This window comes from Nuphar pumila, chromosome 4 (assembly GCF_984573655.1).
Source record: "Nuphar pumila chromosome 4, dmNupPumi1.hap1.1, whole genome shotgun sequence".
NCBI classification, from domain to species: Eukaryota; Viridiplantae; Streptophyta; class Magnoliopsida; order Nymphaeales; family Nymphaeaceae; genus Nuphar; species Nuphar pumila.
In genome coordinates this window covers 55,561,494-55,581,530 of record NC_143252.1, presented here as the reverse complement: position 1 = coordinate 55,581,530, position 20,037 = coordinate 55,561,494, and the positions used below count along the sequence as shown (strand labels likewise).

The following is a 20,037-nucleotide window of genomic DNA, read 5'->3' as shown; positions in this document are numbered from 1 at the left end:
AGTTCACTCAAGCAGGGGATCTCAGATCCATGTTTCACCTTGAAAACCATGGTTTCCTGGCCCAACGTGGGGATGGAGCCAGAGATGCATGATTTGAGAATGGAGGTTCTCAGACTATGGCTATCAAAGTATACCCTGATTCTGATAACCAGGATACTCAAACACATCCGAAATTTCTTTATAAAACTACATCCAGAATTTCCTTTCTTTAATATATATTTTAATCATACCTGAGTGCATCCAAAAAGCTTTAGCTCCATAAGTGATAGGCAACAACCTGCAATCAATCCAAGTGCTTCATTTGTTAATTTGCGGTGCCATGATAAATCCAAGTGCTTCACTGTTAGATCTTGAAGTCATATTCCTTGTCTCTTTTTCATGTACTACATGACATGTGCTCAAGAATTTTCAATTATGTTGATCCATAATATGCAACACATGCTTTTGTGGATAGAGCAACGTTTCTTCCTCTTTCTGTAGATGATGTTTAGTATTCATATTATTATGTTGTTATTTTTGGTATTATTAAATCTGCGATAGCCTTGCAATTCATTAGTTTTCCTTGCTGTAAAACACTGTTCAAAACTTAAATGTTATTCGTTGTAGGCAGAGAACACAATCCCTTCTCTAGTGTAGCAGTTTAACCAGTGAACTAGTTGATATGTGCTAACCCAATCAGTGTATGCTTCTTTCAGTAAACTATTGATTTGGTTACTGTATATGCATTAGTTGCATGACTGTTCAATTGAATTAACTGTATAGGAACTTTGGAATCAAGAAACTTCCGATAGGAACATGTGTCCAGTTTTATTCTCTCGAGCTTATAGCCTGCTCCATTTAACACTTTTATATAGATGTTTTTTGTTTCTTTTCATGTTTCAGTTATGAATGTCATAGAATAGTTGTTACTAAACTATACTGGTGTAGGATGTGTCTGTGCATACATGCACATATATGTGGCTGTTTTTTTTGTAGTGTCTGAGGAGCTATCTTGTATTTCACCTGTGAAGTACATGCACACACATTAAATATGGCACGTGGACTGGGTTTATTTCCTTTTTTCTCAGGATTTGAACAAAAGAGAACATCAATGAAGATGGGGATGAATGTGTTTTTACATTGGAGTGATGATTAGAGTTTACAAATGAAGAATGGGGATTTTAGTTTCTTTTTTATTTGTTTGTTTGTACATGTACATTGGCAGCTATTCCCATGTATGAAAATTTAATTATATCTGGTTAGCATTTAGTGGGTGCTATCTAATTGTTTTTTTGGCCATGTCTTCTAGAAGAAAGGGTCCCATCAACACTACACAAACCACAACAATTAGAATTATTGGCAAGTCCTCTGTCCAACACAACTACATCAATTATTTGGGTTCTTACTGAAAGGGCACAGGTGCATGGCTGCATGATCAAGAAATAGAATGTGAGCAGCTCACCAACCTTGGGGTTTTGACTTTGAACCTAACTTGGAACCAAACTAAGGAATTCATGAAATTTCTTAAGCGGGAGTTCACCTCCAACTGAATGTTGAATGCTTCTACACTGACAGTTGCATTCTTTGAAGGAATTTCATACTGTTGGGATTTCAAGTTCCTTTTTCATTTAAACTAATGGAACTCCCTAACTAAGAAAGGAAAACTCTATTCCTAATCTGCAAGTTTGATGTTCCCCTATTTTGTCAGGATTTTTAGATTGATCCCTATTTTCCTTGCATTTAAAGTGGCCATTTAGCTCTACAATAAACTGGGCTTCTATAGAATTCATTTTCTTTGCTTCCATCCATTTATAACTCATGAGTTTATTGATGTAGTGTGTGATGGACGTCAGTTATGTTTGTAATGGTTTTAATCTATCAGCTGCACTCCACTCCTACTAGGAAGGTTGCTGCTTTTTGGCCTTGTGGCAAGGGACGTGCACCCCAGATATTGAATTATCGACAACTGAAATTGAATTATCGACAGCCTTCAACTTGAACATGACCCAACTAGCGAGGTGTGCAGAGCCTTTTTAGGCACCAAATATAAAAATTTAGAAGTGCTCTATTTTTTATATTTACACAAAGAAACCACCCCTGATCCAATTTTGATTTTGAGATAATCACTAAATCTCTAACACGACAACCACATTAAACTGCACCCTAACTTCACACTTTCTATCATTTCTTCTAACTTTATCATCACATGCCGCAGATCAGAATGTCCAACAAAAGATAAGGGTCAACCCCATCTTCACTTACCTATAACAAATAAAAACATTTAAATTAAAACTTTTTTTCATACACAAAGAGTTCCACCATAAAATCCTTAAAACCAAGACAACTAAAAAAAAATGACAGTGTTTTTTATCAAGGTTAGTATCCTATGCTCATGCACACAAACAGATATAAGAAAGAGATTTTAGCTAAATGTCATAGATATTTGAAGGATATCTAGAAAAGAAAGCAAAGTGTCAGGGTTGGACCCGACCTGACCTGACCCAAACCATCAGGTACCTGTGTAAAATAAAGCTATACATGTCACCAACTATAAAATAAGGACATAGAATCTACTACCACAAAAAATAACAACATTCCTCTACCAACAAATTGTGAGGGTTTGATTCCAAAGCAGTTGGCTACTTCTGAATTAACTTTTTCCAATTCATATGTTAGAAGAATGAATCTGGAGAAAGCATTTATTTGCTGGTTGTATACATATTGCAAGTTGGGAGGCTGGCAAGTGTTGCCCCCCTCATTTCCCTTTCCTGTCCTCTTTTCCCTTTGTCCATATTAGTTGCTGGAATTTTGTTCCCTTCCGGCCAATTCAGTGCGTAAAGATGAGATTTAAACTTGTTTTGTATTTAATGCAATTACATGTAAAAGGAATACATTTCTATTGTAATCATAATAGTCTCTACATGAATGATATTTGGATCAAGTAATACTAAAGTTCTAAGATTTGCTAGTGCAAACCAGGGCCTGTAATCTATCTAACCTGCCTCGTTCATTGTTCGGCATCAAAGTTGTATTAGAGTTTGTAACTGGTCTGTTCCCTCATATTCGGTTCAAGTTGGCTAAGGCTAATTAAAGCAAAATCTAGGACTAACAGATGTTGGACAAAAGTCATAATGATACTACACCCCAAAGCCCAAACCAACCTACATCTGTCTACTCACCTCAAATCTGAGTTTGTTTCAGTTACTTGTCAATAATTGTTTCATCTTTAGTCATCACCATAAGGCACCAATTCAAGAAACAAATCATAACAAGCAAATCCAACATCCAGAATTTATATATATATATATATATATATATATATATATATATATATATATATATATATATATAGTTCAAAAGATGAACTGATGCATGTGCGAATGCCCCACATCATAAGTTCCTTCGTCGCACGGCCAACTGTTTCCCATGTAATGTCTGGACACCAACTTCTACCAACATCCACAATGTTAATGCCCAAAATTCCAAGTTTCATAAATAGTTTGTATTACCAAGAGGTCCAACTCCAGACTGAGGGAGCTCAAAAGCATCCAACATTGCTGACCCTATGTGGAAAACAATTCATGGTTTATGAGAATTGAATGTTCATCGTCCTTAATGAAACAAGGCAACCAATCCCCTCATGGTAAAAGAGGGACCCATATCGTAGGAACTCATCCCCAACAATCACCTCTACTTTTAAAGAGAATTAGGATTGTTCTGCGCCGATCTTTCAAAATGGGGCATGTGCAGTGTGGAGCTTTACTGAGTTAAAAATGCATCAAATATAGGAACACGTTGTATGTGTTCACTTGATCAGTGACATGCGGTGGTAGCATGGCATGTGATAGGCATCAGTATCGTTGTTAGTGTATCGCTGTGTGGTGACACAGATGAGAAGCATTGTTTGGTTAAGCAATACCAACGAATCAGAGGATGTTGCATTTGGAGATTTGGTTAAGGACCTCTCGGCTTGCAAGATTGTTCTACGCATAGCGGTTGGATGCACGGGGGTGCGTGTGGGTTAAGGCTAATTCCCCCAGGGATCACATTAGGTGATTTCAACCGCGTATGGTGACTCAGAGCTAGGTTAGTGAATGCCTAGGCACCGACGAATGAGTCTGGGTGGTGCTTTTCGCTATAGTGTTCAATCATCAACTGGTTTTCGGACTAGGGGCCACAAGGTATTGTTCCTTCAGTGTCGAGGTTTTGGTATGTTGTACGCATGGAGCTGCAATACGCTTTATGACACGCAAGGCTAAGGCAAAGTTTGTGCCTCTTTCGGAAGTGATAGCAGGTATGAGACAACTATGCACTAAGCGGCATTGACTACATGAAATGCGCATTTGAAAATGCGCTTGATCAACTTTCGCTAGGTAGCTGAACATGGGGTGGTGCGCATGACCAATGAAAATGATTTAGCATATGGAAAGGTGTTGGTATGCGACCTTTAGCCGTTAAGCTGACCAGCTTGGCGCATCACGGATTTGTGAAGCATTCTATGCACGTGACAGAACGATAGAAAGGCTTATGGCGATAAGGAAGGACCGTCACGCCACACTGGCTTATTGAAAAAAGTAAGCCCGTGACAAATTGGTATCAGAGCAGAAAGATTCACAGAGACCTTGTTCTTCATTTTGTATGACATTGTAGAGGACAAAGATGGTTTATCTTGGTTACGTAATTTTGCGTAGCTGAAGTGTGGTTGACCGAGCATAGAAGTAAGATGTTGGCAGGATAGTATGGGACATCTTGTCGATGATAAGCATAAGTGTAAGGTTGTGGTTTAGTTGGCTAAGAAAACATAGATAAGCTAAAGAATCCTACCAGTTGTGCATTAGGCTCACAGATGGAGCATGATGTTTGCCTTGTGCATGCAGGGAATGCACGTTGGATTCAACTGGATGGATTTACACCTTTGATTGTGAGAGACTCAATCAAACTTTTAAATTCTCTCTCAGGATTGTGGGTTAGCAGAGTGCCCACGTTGAGCAGAAGGCTCATTATTTTAGTCTCTTGAGTTGGCAGATCCTCAATGAATTGTGTATGCAGAAAAAGTTGTTGTTCGTAGTTCGTTGGTTCTTGCGAGAATGTTTTGCTGAATCTGAGAGAGAGTTACAACATGCTGGCTTCGGGAGAGGAGTTCTAACATTGAGCCAAAGGTGCCCATGTGAGGACGAGTGCCCAGGAAGACACTTTCAAGAACCACTTTGGGGTGATACGCAAGAAGGCGTCCCTCACTTGAGGACTAGTTTGGACCATTGAAAAATCGCAAGTTGGTGCTTAAGGGAGTTGATATCCCTACGACACGCATTTGTGGTCGTCTTTCTCTGTGAGAACCATGAAGGGCTTAGATTTGCCCTTGTTGGGGTTGGAAGACACCCCACCCATGAGCATGAAGACGGCAAGTTTGTCGTGTGGGCAAAGATGACCCGTTTGTGTTTGAGACTGCACTGGGGTCTGGTGATCAGATAATGCACGATGTTGATAAAGCAAAAGACCGTTGTCTAAGTGATCAGAGATGCGTTAAAGGTATACGACTTGACGTGTTAAAGGTTGCAACGATGGTAAATGTAATCCAGAACAAGTTGAGTAGGGTGAAGAAAAAGAGTAAACCAAAGATAAGTACAAAGGGAAATTGACATATCAGTGAAGTATGTGTTCTTACCTGCACCAGCATTATCGAGGACAACAATCATTTTGGGTGGAGGAGAATGTCTCGGGCCGATCTGTCGAAATGAAGCATATACAGTGCAGAGCTCTACTGAGTGGAAAATGTATCGAGTGTGCGAACGCGCAATATGCGTTCGCTTGATCGGTGATGTGCGGTAATAGCATGACATGCGATAGGCATCAATATTGTTGTTAGTGCATCGTTGTGTGGCGGCACAGACGCAAAACATTGTTCGGTTAAGCAGTGCCAGCGGATCAGAGGATGTTGCCTTTGGAGATTTGGTTAAGGACTCCTCGACTTGCAAGGTTGTCCCACGCGTAGTGGTTGGACGCACGTGTGTGTGTGGGGGGGTTAGGGCTAATTCTCCCAGGGATCACATTAGGTGATTCCAACGGAGTATGGTGACTCGGAGATATGCAAGTGAATTCCTATGCGCTGACGAATGAGTCTGGGTGTTGTTCTTCGCTATGATATTCAATTATCAACTGATTTTTGGACTGGTGACCGTAAGGTCTTGTTCCTTCAGTGGTGAGGTTTTAATATGTCGTGCACATAGAACTGCAATATGCTTCATGGCACACAAGGCTAAGGCAAAGTTTGTGCCTCTTTCGAAAGTGATAGCTTGTATGAGACGACTATGTACTAAGTAGCATGGACTACATGAAATGCGCATTTGAAAATGAGCTTAATCAGGTTTTGCTAGGCAACTACACTTGGGGTGGTGCATAGGGCCAATAAAAATGATTTAACACATGAAAAGGTGTTGGTACGCAGCCTTTGGCCGTTAGGCAGGCCTGCTTGGGCAGCTTGGCACATCGCGAGTTTGCGAAGCATTCTATATCCGTGATAAAAATGCTTGCGGCGGTAAGGAAGGACCATCGCGCTACACTGGCTTATTGAAAAAAGTAAGCTCATGACAAGGAGCCTCGATTAAAGAATCCTAATTTTTTTTCTTTTAGAAAAAAGTCTAAGTTAAAAAGAAAAAAAAAAGAAGATTAATATGCAGAAGGTGGAGTTTGAGGGTGATAAATAATCTAACTTTATCATCATATTCTGGGGTGTTTTTCTTTCTTCCAAACCCTAATGGCGAAGGGGAAAGACGGAGAGCGAACCAGAAAAGGCCCCTCGTCTTTTGGGGTTTGTCAAAATTTTTATTCTTTTTTTTTTAACTTTTGAAAACTGTTAACGGAGATACGCCGTTAACTAATAAAAGTGCATGACACGCGGCAACCATCGGACAGTGAAACCCACGGTCAGGATGGTCGAATGATGTCCCTACACAATAGGATTTTGCTCTAAAATCCGTGTGACATCGTTCTGGCGAGGGTGCAGTAGGTACTTGAGAAGCTGCTGGCGGGGCAATTTGGGCAACTGCTAAGTGCTGATTGTTTAGCGGAGCTTTGAATTTGAGGGCATCCATGTGGCACGAGGCAAGTGGACCCGCCACCAGCTACGGCCTCCCTTACGTCCTGATAACCTTCTGCCGCCCCACCGTGCAGAGGCTGCCACCTCATTCCTCATCTCTTGCTCTGGGGTGTCGTTAGGGGTGGCAATCGGGTCGGGTTGGCGGGTCAGCATACCTCAACCCGAACCCGACCCGTTTATTAAACGGGTCGGCTGTGGCAAACACGAACCCGACCCGTTTAATAAACGGGTAACCCGACACGACCCGCCAACCCATTTAATAAATGGGTTGGGTCGGGTAAACGGGTTTTCAGGTTCACGGGTCAGGTTGGCGGATCGGGTTGGCAGGTAGGCGGGTTGGCGGGTCGGGTTGACGGGTTGGCGGGTCGGGCAGACGGGTTGACGGGTTGACCCACCCGCCTAACCCGTTTATTAAACGGGTCAGCCGGGTTGGCGGGTTGGCACACCCCCAACCCGAACCCGACCTGTTTAATAAACGGGTTACGCGGGTCGACCCATTTATTAAAGGGGTTGGCTTAAGCCCAACCCGAACCCGCCTAAGAGGCGGGTTGGCGGGTCGTGTCAGAAATTGCCACCCCTAGGTGTCGTCCTCCAGCGCCAAAGAGAGAGCGGGACGGGCTAAATGAGTACCAACGTGTCATTGAGGATGGCCCACATGACATCAACGGTTCCATTAGCAGCCGTTGATCTCCGTGATTTGGAAGATCACCTAATTTAGTTCGCTGCGTGAAGACGTTATGGTCGGCCAGAATGAATGACATTATGAATTGACATTATAGAAGAAGAACAAGACTTGTCCATAACGTCCTCTCTTTTTTCTTTTTAGATAAAAATAGCGTCCTCTCGTTAATTCAAAGGAAAAGTTAGGGATTGATTTGGAACAAAAAAATCAGTTGCATGTCTTGTCTTGGTGTGGACTGTGGAGTACAGGGCAGATCTTCACCTGGGGAGTTGGCATCGTCTGATCTTCTGCTGGGATTTGTGTTTGAGATGAAAAAGGGATAACAAACGCTTCTCCATGGGACGGGACAACACGCAGAAGATGGTACTTGGTGGTGGGCACGACGACGGAGAATACCATGGCAGTCAGCAAACCGTCTCACATGGGAGAGCGTGGCACCTTACCAAGTGACAATTTTAGGTGTGTGTGTGTGTGAGAGAGAGAGAGAGAGAGAGAGAGAGAGAGAGAGAGAGAGCTTGGAGCTCAGATGAGGTCATGATATTTGAGGGTCGTCAATGCTGACGATGATACGATAGCTCAGATGGCGCCACGTATCTAATAAGTTGGCGAGTTTTACCTTTTTTTGGACACACGGCACAACATGGAGATTCATGTCAATGGTCAGGATTGGCACGTGACAGGCCCGTGAAATCCCATATGACCTGAATCACCTGATCCTCCCTCGTATAATCGTATTGTTCCTCGGCGCGTATCTTGCAGTTGCCTACTCTTCATAATCATGTCATTAGACACTGGGAAAATACAAACCGGCCATGCAACGTTATGTGGGACTTGTTCAACGACCAACCGGAGATCACACTTAATTATTTGTTTATATGGGGGTCGAGAACATCTCTTTGGGCCATCAAAGGCACACGCAGGCTCGCTTATTGAAAGCTAAATCCGTAGTCAGCAGAAATACAAACCCATATAATCACTCTTCTTCAAAAAAAATCAACTATATACGCAACCTTCACCACCATTACTCGAGAGCAGATCAGGTGAAACAGGAACAGGTCCTGTGTTTAAAATAACCCCGTAATACAACAACGCATTTTACTTGATCCGCTCCTGCCACTAGTCTGTTTAATCGTGGAAAAAGCAGAAAAAGTTTTTGAAACATAAGGATACATGGGAAATTTAATTCGCTAACCCGACAGTAGGTTTACCATCACAAAACAATCATCCGGTACTTCCTCATTCACATGAAATATGATCAATTAATGAGCTGATTAGGAGAGAATCACAAAAACAATTAACTGGACGAATCTAAGGATGGTAATATGTCTATTTGCTAATGAAAAAACCTCTCTTTATGCACAGGTTTACAAAAAATAGATGAGACATTATTCACCGTCAGCAAATAGACTCCCATGCAGTCTCCATTTGGGCACTGACGATTCCTTGACAAATCATTCAAGCGTGACGTGCACGCGCTCGTTCAGAAACCCTGTGAAGCCCATCCCTTCTTCTCCAACGCCAGACGCAGTGTCTAACATATATGTGGCGGCATTCAATTCAAATTAAGTTAGCATTTAGCGTTCAGGAGAAAGGAACACAGAGAACAATGTCAGTAGCCAATGCACCGCATGTGAATGATTGGTTAATAGATAGACAAGGAAACGTATTCATATAACCAAGAGCACCGAGGTCCAGCATGCATGGGATCATGAGTCTGTTGGACATAACGGATTAGGGTTCAACCCATTCATGTGACCAGGTTTAACACCATTAGTGGGCTACATAACGGGGAGATAGTGGGTGAGAGTACCATGAAAATGATGAGAGATTCATGACTATAGCATACCCAAATTTCACATTCTATTTACGTGGGATAGGGTCTTGCTCACCGTCGACCTAAGGCCCGAGCTCATCATGGGCGTCGACTGAACAAAGAGAATGTCGAGCACACGCACACGCACTCTATGGCATCTTCAGGTATGCTTTCTGTATATGTTGATGCAAGAAACACCAACATTGGGTTATGGGCCCACCCACAGCGACCCATGATGACCCACGTCACTCAACGTCAAATGACACCGGCGTTTAGCGACGTCGATCACCTTCTCACGACGACACCCCGCCGACAAGCGTCATGGATCCATGCCGTCAATGAAGATCAAACACCCTCCGGCGAAGCACCTCGGCAACTAAAGGAGCAGAGAAAGGGGTTTTTTAAACCCTCCTTTTCAGGCAACATTTTGCGATGACCTCGACGCAGGCCGACCACCCTGTAACCTGACGGCCCATGCGATCAAGGGACTTCGCCGATGCGACGGCCCAATGGCCACCCCTTCCGGCATATCGCCCCACGACGATCAGTCTGATTCCCCGGCGATGGCAGACTGCTCTGCAACCCCATGACTGACCAAAAAAACAAAGAAAGGAGTTTTTTTAATCCCCAGATTCCATGCATCGCTAGACGGACGTTGGCAATCCAGACACCCCCCGTCTGTGGCGACGCTCCAGGTGACAACCCCGACGATATCCTGGTGAAGGTAAACCTCTTGCAACCCAACGATGCAGGTAAAACCCTCGATCATCTGATTTTTTTTAATTAGGGTCATCGGGATTACAACCGCCACCGACGTACAACTGCTGAGAAAGGCAGTCACCCCACGACGACAGTCACCATCGACCGGTGACCAACGTCGCCCCACGGCGACAGACGGTCACTTCATAATGGTTGTCGTCGGTGAAGGTTGTTGCCCTATGACAACAATCTGCCGAGAAATGTTGTCGCCCCACGATGACAATTATCGGAGTTCAGGCGACCATATTATTGAATACAGATGAGTTACTTTGCCCCACAACAACAGGTTCAAACGGTTACAGTCGCCCAACGACAACATGCGATTTATCTCACCCAATGACGGCAGTCGAAGCAAACTGGAAGGAACCAGTGATGGATCCGAATCCTACAGATGGACCAAGCCCCAAAATGGATCAGACCCAGATTTGGTTTGTACCGGGTTAGACCCGGATTCGGTTTATACCGGGTCAGACCCGAATCCGGTTTGTACTGGGTCAGACCCGGATCTGGTTTGTACTGGGTTAGACCCAGATCCAGTAAAGACTGGGTTAGACCCAGATCCAGATTATACCAAGTCAGACCTAGATCTAATATGAACTGGATCAGAATCTTGGTACTGTTTGAAACTGAACCAGATCTGTGCCTGATTCGACCCTTTCAGAAACCGGTTCAGAGCCATTTTTGACCGGTTTCTTCAAGTTTTCACCGGTTTCGATGAGCTAATACCATGTTTTCATAAATACATGAAGATACAAGGATTTTGACATACGGTTATAGGGTTTTTATAAACTTGTGTTCATACTTAACACTAGTTCATAAGGTTCAAAACTGGTTCGAACCCTTAGATAACCGGTTCAGGGTCGTTTCAGACCGGTTCAAAGTGTTTTCAAACTGATTCGGGGTCGTATAAGACCGGTTCCTGCTTGAGGACTCCGGGTTTTACCCATATGAGCTTGTTTTTGTTATTTTTGATGCTTTATAAAGTGTTTATTGTACAGAAGCATGACTTATGCATATTAATTTATGTGTTCCATGTTGGTTAAGTTATGCATGATGGTTTTAAGCATTAAGCATGAATTATGACTAAATTCATGACATTTTAATATCAAAATTAGTTTATGCATATAAGTTAAATCATGATCTGGTATTGTGACGATATAAAGTATATTTTGTCATGAATATATAAGCATTAAATATGTGTGCATGGGCATGCTCCATAATACGAATATATTTTTGGTAAAAAATCTTGATTGAACGATTTATGTTATCACCAAAGTGATCTGAGTCGTGTTGATTAAGGATTCTTTAGACCGTATTAAGATTTATTATTATGATTGTGTGTGAGTTTATGAAACATCGATTCTACCCAAATGTAGGTCATGTTCCAAATTCACACAGGGTATTATAGTAGATGTATTTTTCAGCCCATGAAGCATGTTCATATCCAAAGGTACAATACTGAATTGCCTCTGGTTATACGATCTGCTAGTTTCATCAACTGGAGTTAATTCCTTGAGAATTAAAGAGACGATGAAACTATAAGTATTATCGTTTCCACCAAAGTGAAACGATAATGACTCAACTATACTTGTATCTGAAGGTGAATAATAAGGGGTCTCACATTTACCTTTTCAATATGAATCTCATATAGAGTAATTTATCTCTCACTCATACAGAGAATAGAACAACCATTCTGAAGGCTGTTTATGAGAAGTGGGAGCGCTTAAAAAGATGTCTATGAGAAGTGTGAGTATTCAAATATTCTTAGCATATTGTTTTTTGCAATCGTGAGTGGCTCAGAATATTGAAGTGTCATCTCTGACCGCAGGACAGTGAATATATTTTTGAAATTCATTGGGACACAAATTATTGATTTTATACGAGATTTTATTTCAGTCAATTTGGATAAGAAACTTCATTATAGGTCTTGGTATTGTGGACTCTATTAAGAGACCACTAAAGATCTTTTGTGATAATAAAACAATTGTATCTTTTTCAAATAATAAGAGCTCAACATCGTGTTGACACATAAAGTTAAAATACTTTGTTGTTAAAGAAATGACTAAGAATCATCTGGTATGTATTGATACAATTGAGACGAAGGAAATGACTGCGGATCCCCTTACTAAAAGGCTAGCACCGGGTTGTATTTCCAACATATAAAGGAGATGGATCTTGTTTATTCCTTCTGATGTATAACAATACATTAAGTGATCACATTTGTGTATATGAATTTAATTCTCTATGGCTTTGTAAATTGTTGATTTTGCATAAAGGATCTCTCATATGGGTTAGAGAGAATATCAGAATAACAATATTAAAGAACCAATAGAATAGGTAAGAGACCAACCTATTCATAAAGGTAATTTCAACATGCTTAAGCACTCAAGGTAAATTATAATGTAGTACATGAGAATATGACATTTCATAAAGGAGTGTTCATCTCCATGATTCATATGATTCATCCTTGTGATAAAGGGTAGCATGTGAACCCACGTAAAGAATTAAATCAAGATAACGGTGTAAACCTCGATTTAGTGCACTTTCGATGTCAATGGGTCAAGTGAGAGAATGGTGGATATAACGGATTATGGTCCAACCCGATTTGATACCATTAGTGGGCCACATAATGGAGAGATAATGGGTGGGAGTTACGTACGTAACTGCCTCTTTTCCATTATATAAAAGGGTAGACTGCCATGAAAATAATGAGAGATTCATGACAATAGCCTACCCAAATTCCACATTCTGTTTACGTGGTATAGGTAGGTCGTCGACCTAAAGCCTGAGCTCATTGTGGGCATCTACCGAATGAGGAGAACGCTAAGCACCCACACACACACTCTCTCGTGTTTTCATGTACGCGTTCTGTGTATGTTGACACAGAAAACGCCAAGAGAGTCACTAGGTGCGCACATGATCAGCACATGTTGGGTGGCCCTAGCAACATGATCTTATACAAGATCTTCCACTGTGAAAATTAGAAAATTGTTGATTCTCTTTTGAATGAACTAACCTTGATTCTTTTTCGATTAACATCAAAGTCGTAGCTTCCCAGGCGAGATGCTGATCGATACTCCACAACCGACTTCTTTCCAGGGGGGAACCAAAACTCCACGTCATCTACAAACTACGAAATAAGCAAAGAACAAATGCAAGCTCAGGAATCAGCAGTTATATGGTGAGAGGCAACCCACATTTGGGTTCATGGGGTTGGGTGTGTTTTCCTGTGCAGTGTGCTTCTAGATCGCACGATGGCATCTTTGGGAACCAATGAAATGTTAATCATGAATCTCACTTCCCAGAAAATATCAGCATAATATTGACCCTTAACTTTTCAGATATCAGCGATACTTTTGTAACAATGATAGAAAAAGAAGACCACGGATTTCGAACTCGGGCCCATTCTAAATGCTGCCATGTGATTGGCCAAGAGAGATGGGCAATGAGTATCCCTTTGGATCCATCTCTCCCTGTTCACAATTAGAACTACATGGTACCTCACTCATTTGCTCCATTCCATAGCCAATCACGTGGCGGTAGCCTGTGCAGTTGGGATTAGGGGGTCGCATAACTGCCCGCTTATGTAACCTAACCCAATCACATAACAGCATTCCATGGGCCCACAACAACAGAATGTAGGCCTCACTCAAAATGCTGTCATGTGATTGGCTTCAGTTATATAAGCGGGCAGTTAAACGATCCTTGGATCCCAATATTGCGCCTGCAGCCTCGCCCCCAATAGCCTAAAGGGTTTATGTTTGTACTAAGTATACGGCATGGAACTAATAAGCTGAAAAACATAAGTTGAAGCTGAATCAATTCAACCTGTCCAATTAACATGGTCTGTTTGTTAAGGATCATACTTTGGATCGTGTTTTCTTGATGTAAAATTATGATTTTTTGACATTATGAAATATTGATTTTTGAAGCCCTTACAAAACCTGCTTACATATCACAATCACATACTTTAAAACTGATCAATTTCTACTAAGCAAACCTTGTAGATCACATGCCATCTACCAAAAAAATGTGAAAAGAAAGTTATATATACTCAATAGTTTCATACTTTGGTTAACACTAAATATTTACCCTAGACATACACTATGAGTTAAAAGAGATGATTGGCTCTCGCCTCTCCATCAACGGGGCCATGCATAGGATACAAATCTTCAAGAAGACTTGATATAGTTCCCAAATTTGCTAAAGTTTGGTGGGAATTGGAAAACTTACCCCCATGATGGGACTCTCGTACTCCACCCGAACGTAGTCGGCGTTCTTTTCAACGATATGAGGGGTGAAATTGTCTGGCTTTGTCGATTCTATCTAGAAAATAAAGTAATAAGATCAGCCGATCATGAACAGAGCAGATCCAATGATCGGGTCCAACTTTATAAAGAAAGCACTCATACCACACAAAACACAGAAAATCACTGTTTACGTTAGCAATTTTCTGTGTTTTGTGTGGCCTGAGACTTTTATAAAGTACTTGGGCTGATCACTGAAAACCGAAAACGTAAAGTTAAAGGTGGCCAGCAGGCAGTCTGGGTACCCGGCCAACCATGGCTCGTTATAAAATTTCAGGCGTGCAATAATAGTGAGATTGGGTTTGATTCTTGGATTTTTGTTTGGTAGTGAGAATTATTCTATGGATTAGCTTCCTTCCAGGATGATCAATGTAAATTAATATTCTGATTAATGAATTGGTAGGGTATGCCTAACCCCAGCTTACCTATCGTGGAAAAAAATAAAAAAAGGCAGCAGAGGCGTGGACCGTACCGCTTGAAGAAGCTCAGCCATGGCTACTTCTCTACTGACAGGGTTTTTCCTTCCACGCCCATCTTCAGGGTTGTAATTCCTAAATGGAAACATCAATCATCTTCATGCTCTCTCTCATATTCGGTAAGTCCATAAAGTTACAGAGAATCAAGTACTGGAGAAGAAAGAGTGCTATAGCAACTTACCAAGGTGGGGCATAATGGGCTGGGTCATTGAGCTCCTCTGTTGTGGTAATACAGTTTCTGGTGGCGGGACAGAGTGCTAAAGCTGGAGGGTTCTTTTGTACCCCTAGATACTCGGGTCTCGTCCCACTAAACAGAGAAAAACAGATAAAGGACGTTGTGAACCAACGTGAGATGGAATGACAGAAGACTCTACAAGTGTATAATAATGTGTATATAATCTTTTAATCATTATAAAAATGGCGAATGATATAATCTTTTAATTATTCAAAAAAAAAAAAACAAGAGAGAGAGGCAAAACTTGCAATTTTACCTCTGAGGTCCGAACCAAACCCGAACCTAGTGGGCGAGAAAGGAAGCGCGTACCTGAAGTGAAAGATGGCAGTAAGGACAGCAATTTCGCTGCATCTCAGGATAACCTCCCTTCAATTCCATATTCACGTACCCCAACCCAATACATCACCCATTCGGATTAGAATTTACACAAGATAAGGTATAGTAAATAAAGGGAAACCAAAAGAAAGAGGAATATCTTGGACCTCTCTAGTTTCAGGAAATTGGGGAAGGAATGGAACAGAGGCATAGAGAGCTTTTATTACCTCCGGCCTGCTGCTGGTGCTGGGCCTGTGGAAGGAGAGGGCTCCTTCCTCTGTCTCTGAGGGTTGCTGCAGACAATGAAGGGGAGGTCGGATTTGGTAAAACACGGAGGGTGTGGGCGACGGCACCCACCGTTGTTCCAACACCACCTCTGCCCGCCACCTGTGACCGGCAGAGGGGCAGCCATAAGCACCCGCGTTGGTGGCCTTCGGTGCTCCCCTCCCACTACCAGACTGTCCAGCCCACACCCAACACTCACCCCACTTCCACCACCACAGGTCCGCGATTAAGTAAACGAACCAATTTTTTTTTTTGGGGTTTCTTTTTTTTTTCAAAATCATCCCTACCTTATAGGCTATTCTCAAAATCCTCATCGCCTTATCTCTATTGCCAAAATCACCCCTCTCTTTTTCACTGTTAGGACAAATGCATCATTCCTCTGTCAACGTGAACCATGGTCAAGTGTTGACCGTGATTAAGTGGTCCATATAATGACCAACATCAACGTACCACCGAGTCCCAGGATCCGAATCTCCAGCGATTGAGCAGGCTCATCTTCTCCAACGGTGCCTTAGGTGCAATCTGAATCGGGAATACTTTGTTTTCTCTAACCTTCCTGGTCATTAGGCGTGAAATCGCTCCTCCTTTAGGAAATTTATTTATCTAGTGGTTTTGTTTTTTTTGAAAGGCAAGCTGGGGTTAGGCAGACCCTTGCCAGTTATACAATGATACCATTGGGGTTCTAACTTGCAACGTTGACGTGCACTAGCTGCCCTTACCAGACAAGCGGAGGCCCCGTTGGTATCTAGTGGTTTCTTGTTTAGACTTTCTTTTCAATTACCAAGGTGGTCACTTTGAAGAAACATCTTTCCCTTGTTGGATTGGATGACTCGTTTCTTAGTCTTCCTGTTGCCATGATTTTAGAGCAATGCCCACAAATTATACTTGAGGAGACTTTGAATTTCTTCAGCAATCAAAAGTTGGACAAGCAGGTGATATTTGTTGGTTTTGCTGACCCTATAGGGTTATTTCTCATTTTCTTCCTTATATTTTGGGGATGATAAACAGAGCGCGGCCGGCAACAAATGCCGGAAATGTTTGTGGGTGCACAAGTTTTGGCATGATTCGGGCTTTATCTAGCGAGCGGTTATCGAAGATGCTGTGATGGATGTTGCCGTCGCGTGTTTTTCCATTTTGGATACTGGTAAAAGAATAAAGTAGTTTGTGCTAGAATTTATGCAAAAATATTGATGGCAACTGACTGTTATTTGTGCTAGAACTCGAGCAAGTCTATAAGGGAAAAGATGTTATTTTACTAAAGATAAAATGGTTACCGTCAACTTCTCTTACGGCAATTAACCCCAAGGGAGCAATTGGAACAGCCGAGTAAAAGGCAGAGGCTGCTGTTATGTGAATGTTAATAAGACGGGGATGTTTTTGAGAATGGTCCATAAGGAGAGGGTGGTGTATGTTCCCCCCGGATGATTCACTGAATCCCACGTCTGTATTCGGGGCTTTGAATGAGCACCACGTATACAAGCACATGGGGCTCGTATTCTCGTGTATGTTGACATAACTTTGCATCGGACTCTGGTGTTGTTGCAAAGACTTAAGTACCCTTTCTTGCTATTCTTCTCATAAAGTGATGGTTTGAGAAAATGTCAAAAATGCCTTTCATTAAAAAAGAAAAAACAAACAGTTCAAAAAAAGGACAAACATGTCCTCCATTCAGAAAGTCGAGGATGATGTTGACTCTTCAAAGTCTTCTTCTTCTTTCTCTATTCAAAAAAGGACAAACATGTCCTCCGTCCAGAAAGTCGAGGATGATGTTGACTCTTCAAAGTCTTCTTCTTCTTTCTCCGTTCAAAAAAAGGACAAACATGTCCTCCATCCAGAAAGTCGAGGATGACGTTGACTCTTCAAAGTCTTCTTCTTCTTTCTCCGTTAAACACTGTAAAACCCTCTCTCTCTCTCTCTCTAGAGAAGAAATCAAGGGAGGCAAAAAATTCTCCCTGGAGAAGGCCATGAACATCAACCCTCTCACTCTCTCTCCCTTCTCCACTACAAGAAAATTGTTAATTAGCGACGGAAATTAGCGACGAATTTTTTCCATCGCTAATTAGCGACAGATTAGCTAGAGATAGAATCTGTCGCTAATTCGCGACGGATTAGCGAGGAAACAACTTTTATCGCTAATCTGTCGCTACTTAGCGACGGATTAGCGACTGCATTTTTTTGTCGCTACTTTTTATTACAAGAACACCATTTTAGCGATGGATTTAGAGAGGAAACTCTGTCGTTGCTAATCCGTCGCTAATTAGCGACGGCGTAGCGACGGAAACATTTCGTCGCTAAGCCGTCGCTAAATGTCGCGTAAATCCCAGCCCTCTTTCTCTTTTTCCTGTTTCGCTGTATTGCTCCCGCCCGCCTCCCTCTCCCTCCCGCCGCCCGTCGGCTCTCGCCACCGTTCGGCCGCCGCCGCTCCCCGTCCACCACTCGCCAGCCCTCTTTCTCTTTTTCCTGTTTCGCTGTATTGCTCCCGCCCGCCTCCCTCTCCCTCCCGCCGCCCGTCGGCTCTCGCCACCGTTCGGCCGCCGCCGCTCGCCAGCCGCCGCCGCTCCCCGTCCACCGCTCGCCAGCCGACGCTCGCCAGCTGCCGCTCCCCGTCAACCTCCCGCCACCGCCCGGCGACGCGCAGGTAATCACTTGCATCTTCTTCTTCTTCTTCTTCTTCACGCTGTACGCCCCGACGATGGCCGATGAGGTTGAGCCTGGGCTATCGGCGGCGAACCTCGCCTGAGCTTGCCTTGCCTCAAGCTCATGGCCTGAGGTGAGGCTTCGCCTGAGCCGGGCTTGCCTCAGGCTCATAGCCTGAGGTGAGTCCTCGCTTGAGCCAGCCTCATGCTCGAGCCATAAGGTGTGCTCGTTGAGGCCAGGGTCGAGCCCTCGCCTGGGCCAGGTTCACGTCTGAGCCTCCCCTGAGGTGAGCTCACCTCAGCCTAGGCTCCATTCCTCACTTCAGTCTGGCTTGAGGTCTTGCTCATCCACGCAACATCGCCAGCCTGTTCGCTGTCCCTTGTGTGCACGTTTTCAAGATCCACAATCCTTCCATCGCCCTCACGTTGGTCCCTCAAACCTTCAAGTTGTGGGTCTTTTGCTTGGTTTGTTATTGGAATCATCAAAATCACATTTCTTCCTTAAGATTCCACATGCTTGTGTTAATTTTTTTTTTCTTTTTTCCACTTTGGTGATGATGATGAATGTGTGCATCAAGCATGAAAGAATCAGATTTCTTTTTTTTTCCTACTTTGGGCGAAAAGTTTTGTAACATTGGTGCAATTTTGAATTATACTGAAAACATGGGAGCAATTTGAAAAATTAGCCTTTAGTTTTTTCATCGAGTTCTCACTACAATTTGATGTTCAAGCTTCAAAAACAAGGTTCGGAGTGCACTTATAATTTTTCTCCCTTTTTTTTAGGGGAAGACGCTAGTTTAAAAAAATATATCATCAATGCTTCTTTTTCACTTTATTTCATCGTATTTCATCATTAGATATATCATCAACAGTTTAGTTGTTTTTTTGCATTGCATAAGTGTTTGTGTTTCCCTAATTAGCTTCATTATTCATTTTAACACAGTGTTTTTTGCAGATTTCTCAACGAAACTCGCTTGTGCCCCGCCACCCGTGGTAAGTAAGTGACAAAAACAATGCAAATCGGGTAAATACCCACGGTGAGTAAGTGATGCAAGCGCATCACATGTTATTTAATTTATTGAATATAACACTTTATTGTTCACACACTCACTTAGTTGTTTATATCTAGGACTGCTTTGTTGGAGTTCGGAGATCATGCTGAGCATGATTTTAATGTATGAGAATAGAAGTGTTCTTATTTTTGGAGTATGGAGTCCATGCTATGCATGGTAGTAGTTAATGGGATATTGAAGTGTGTTTGCTGCAGGTACATGTTTGACATTTGTTTGATATGAATTATTTCGATGTATTGCAATGTTTGATGTGATTGTATCCATGCTTACATGTAGTTACTTTCAATTTGATTATGTCTTCCATGTGAAATTGTATACTGAAAGCATGCTTCAAATGAATGTATCGTGTCATGAATAGTTTGCACATGAAAATATTAAGTT

General features: G+C 42.4%; 1 protein-coding gene across 1 annotated transcript; it reads right to left on the bottom strand.

The window, feature by feature from the left end:
- Positions 1–8,996: 8,996 nt before the first annotated feature.
- LOC149840226 (uncharacterized) lies at positions 8,997–16,159 on the bottom strand. The gene is made up of 7 exons (XM_090003080.1): positions 15,890–16,159; positions 15,657–15,713; positions 15,294–15,419; positions 15,109–15,187; positions 14,563–14,655; positions 13,346–13,459; positions 8,997–9,288 (listed from the first exon to the last, which is right to left on the bottom strand). Exons 1-7 carry the CDS (start codon positions 16,072–16,074, stop codon positions 9,238–9,240), a joined length of 705 nt encoding a protein of 234 aa, XP_089859206.1. The 5' UTR covers positions 16,075–16,159; the 3' UTR covers positions 8,997–9,237.
- Between the last annotated feature and the right edge of the window lie 3,878 nt (positions 16,160–20,037).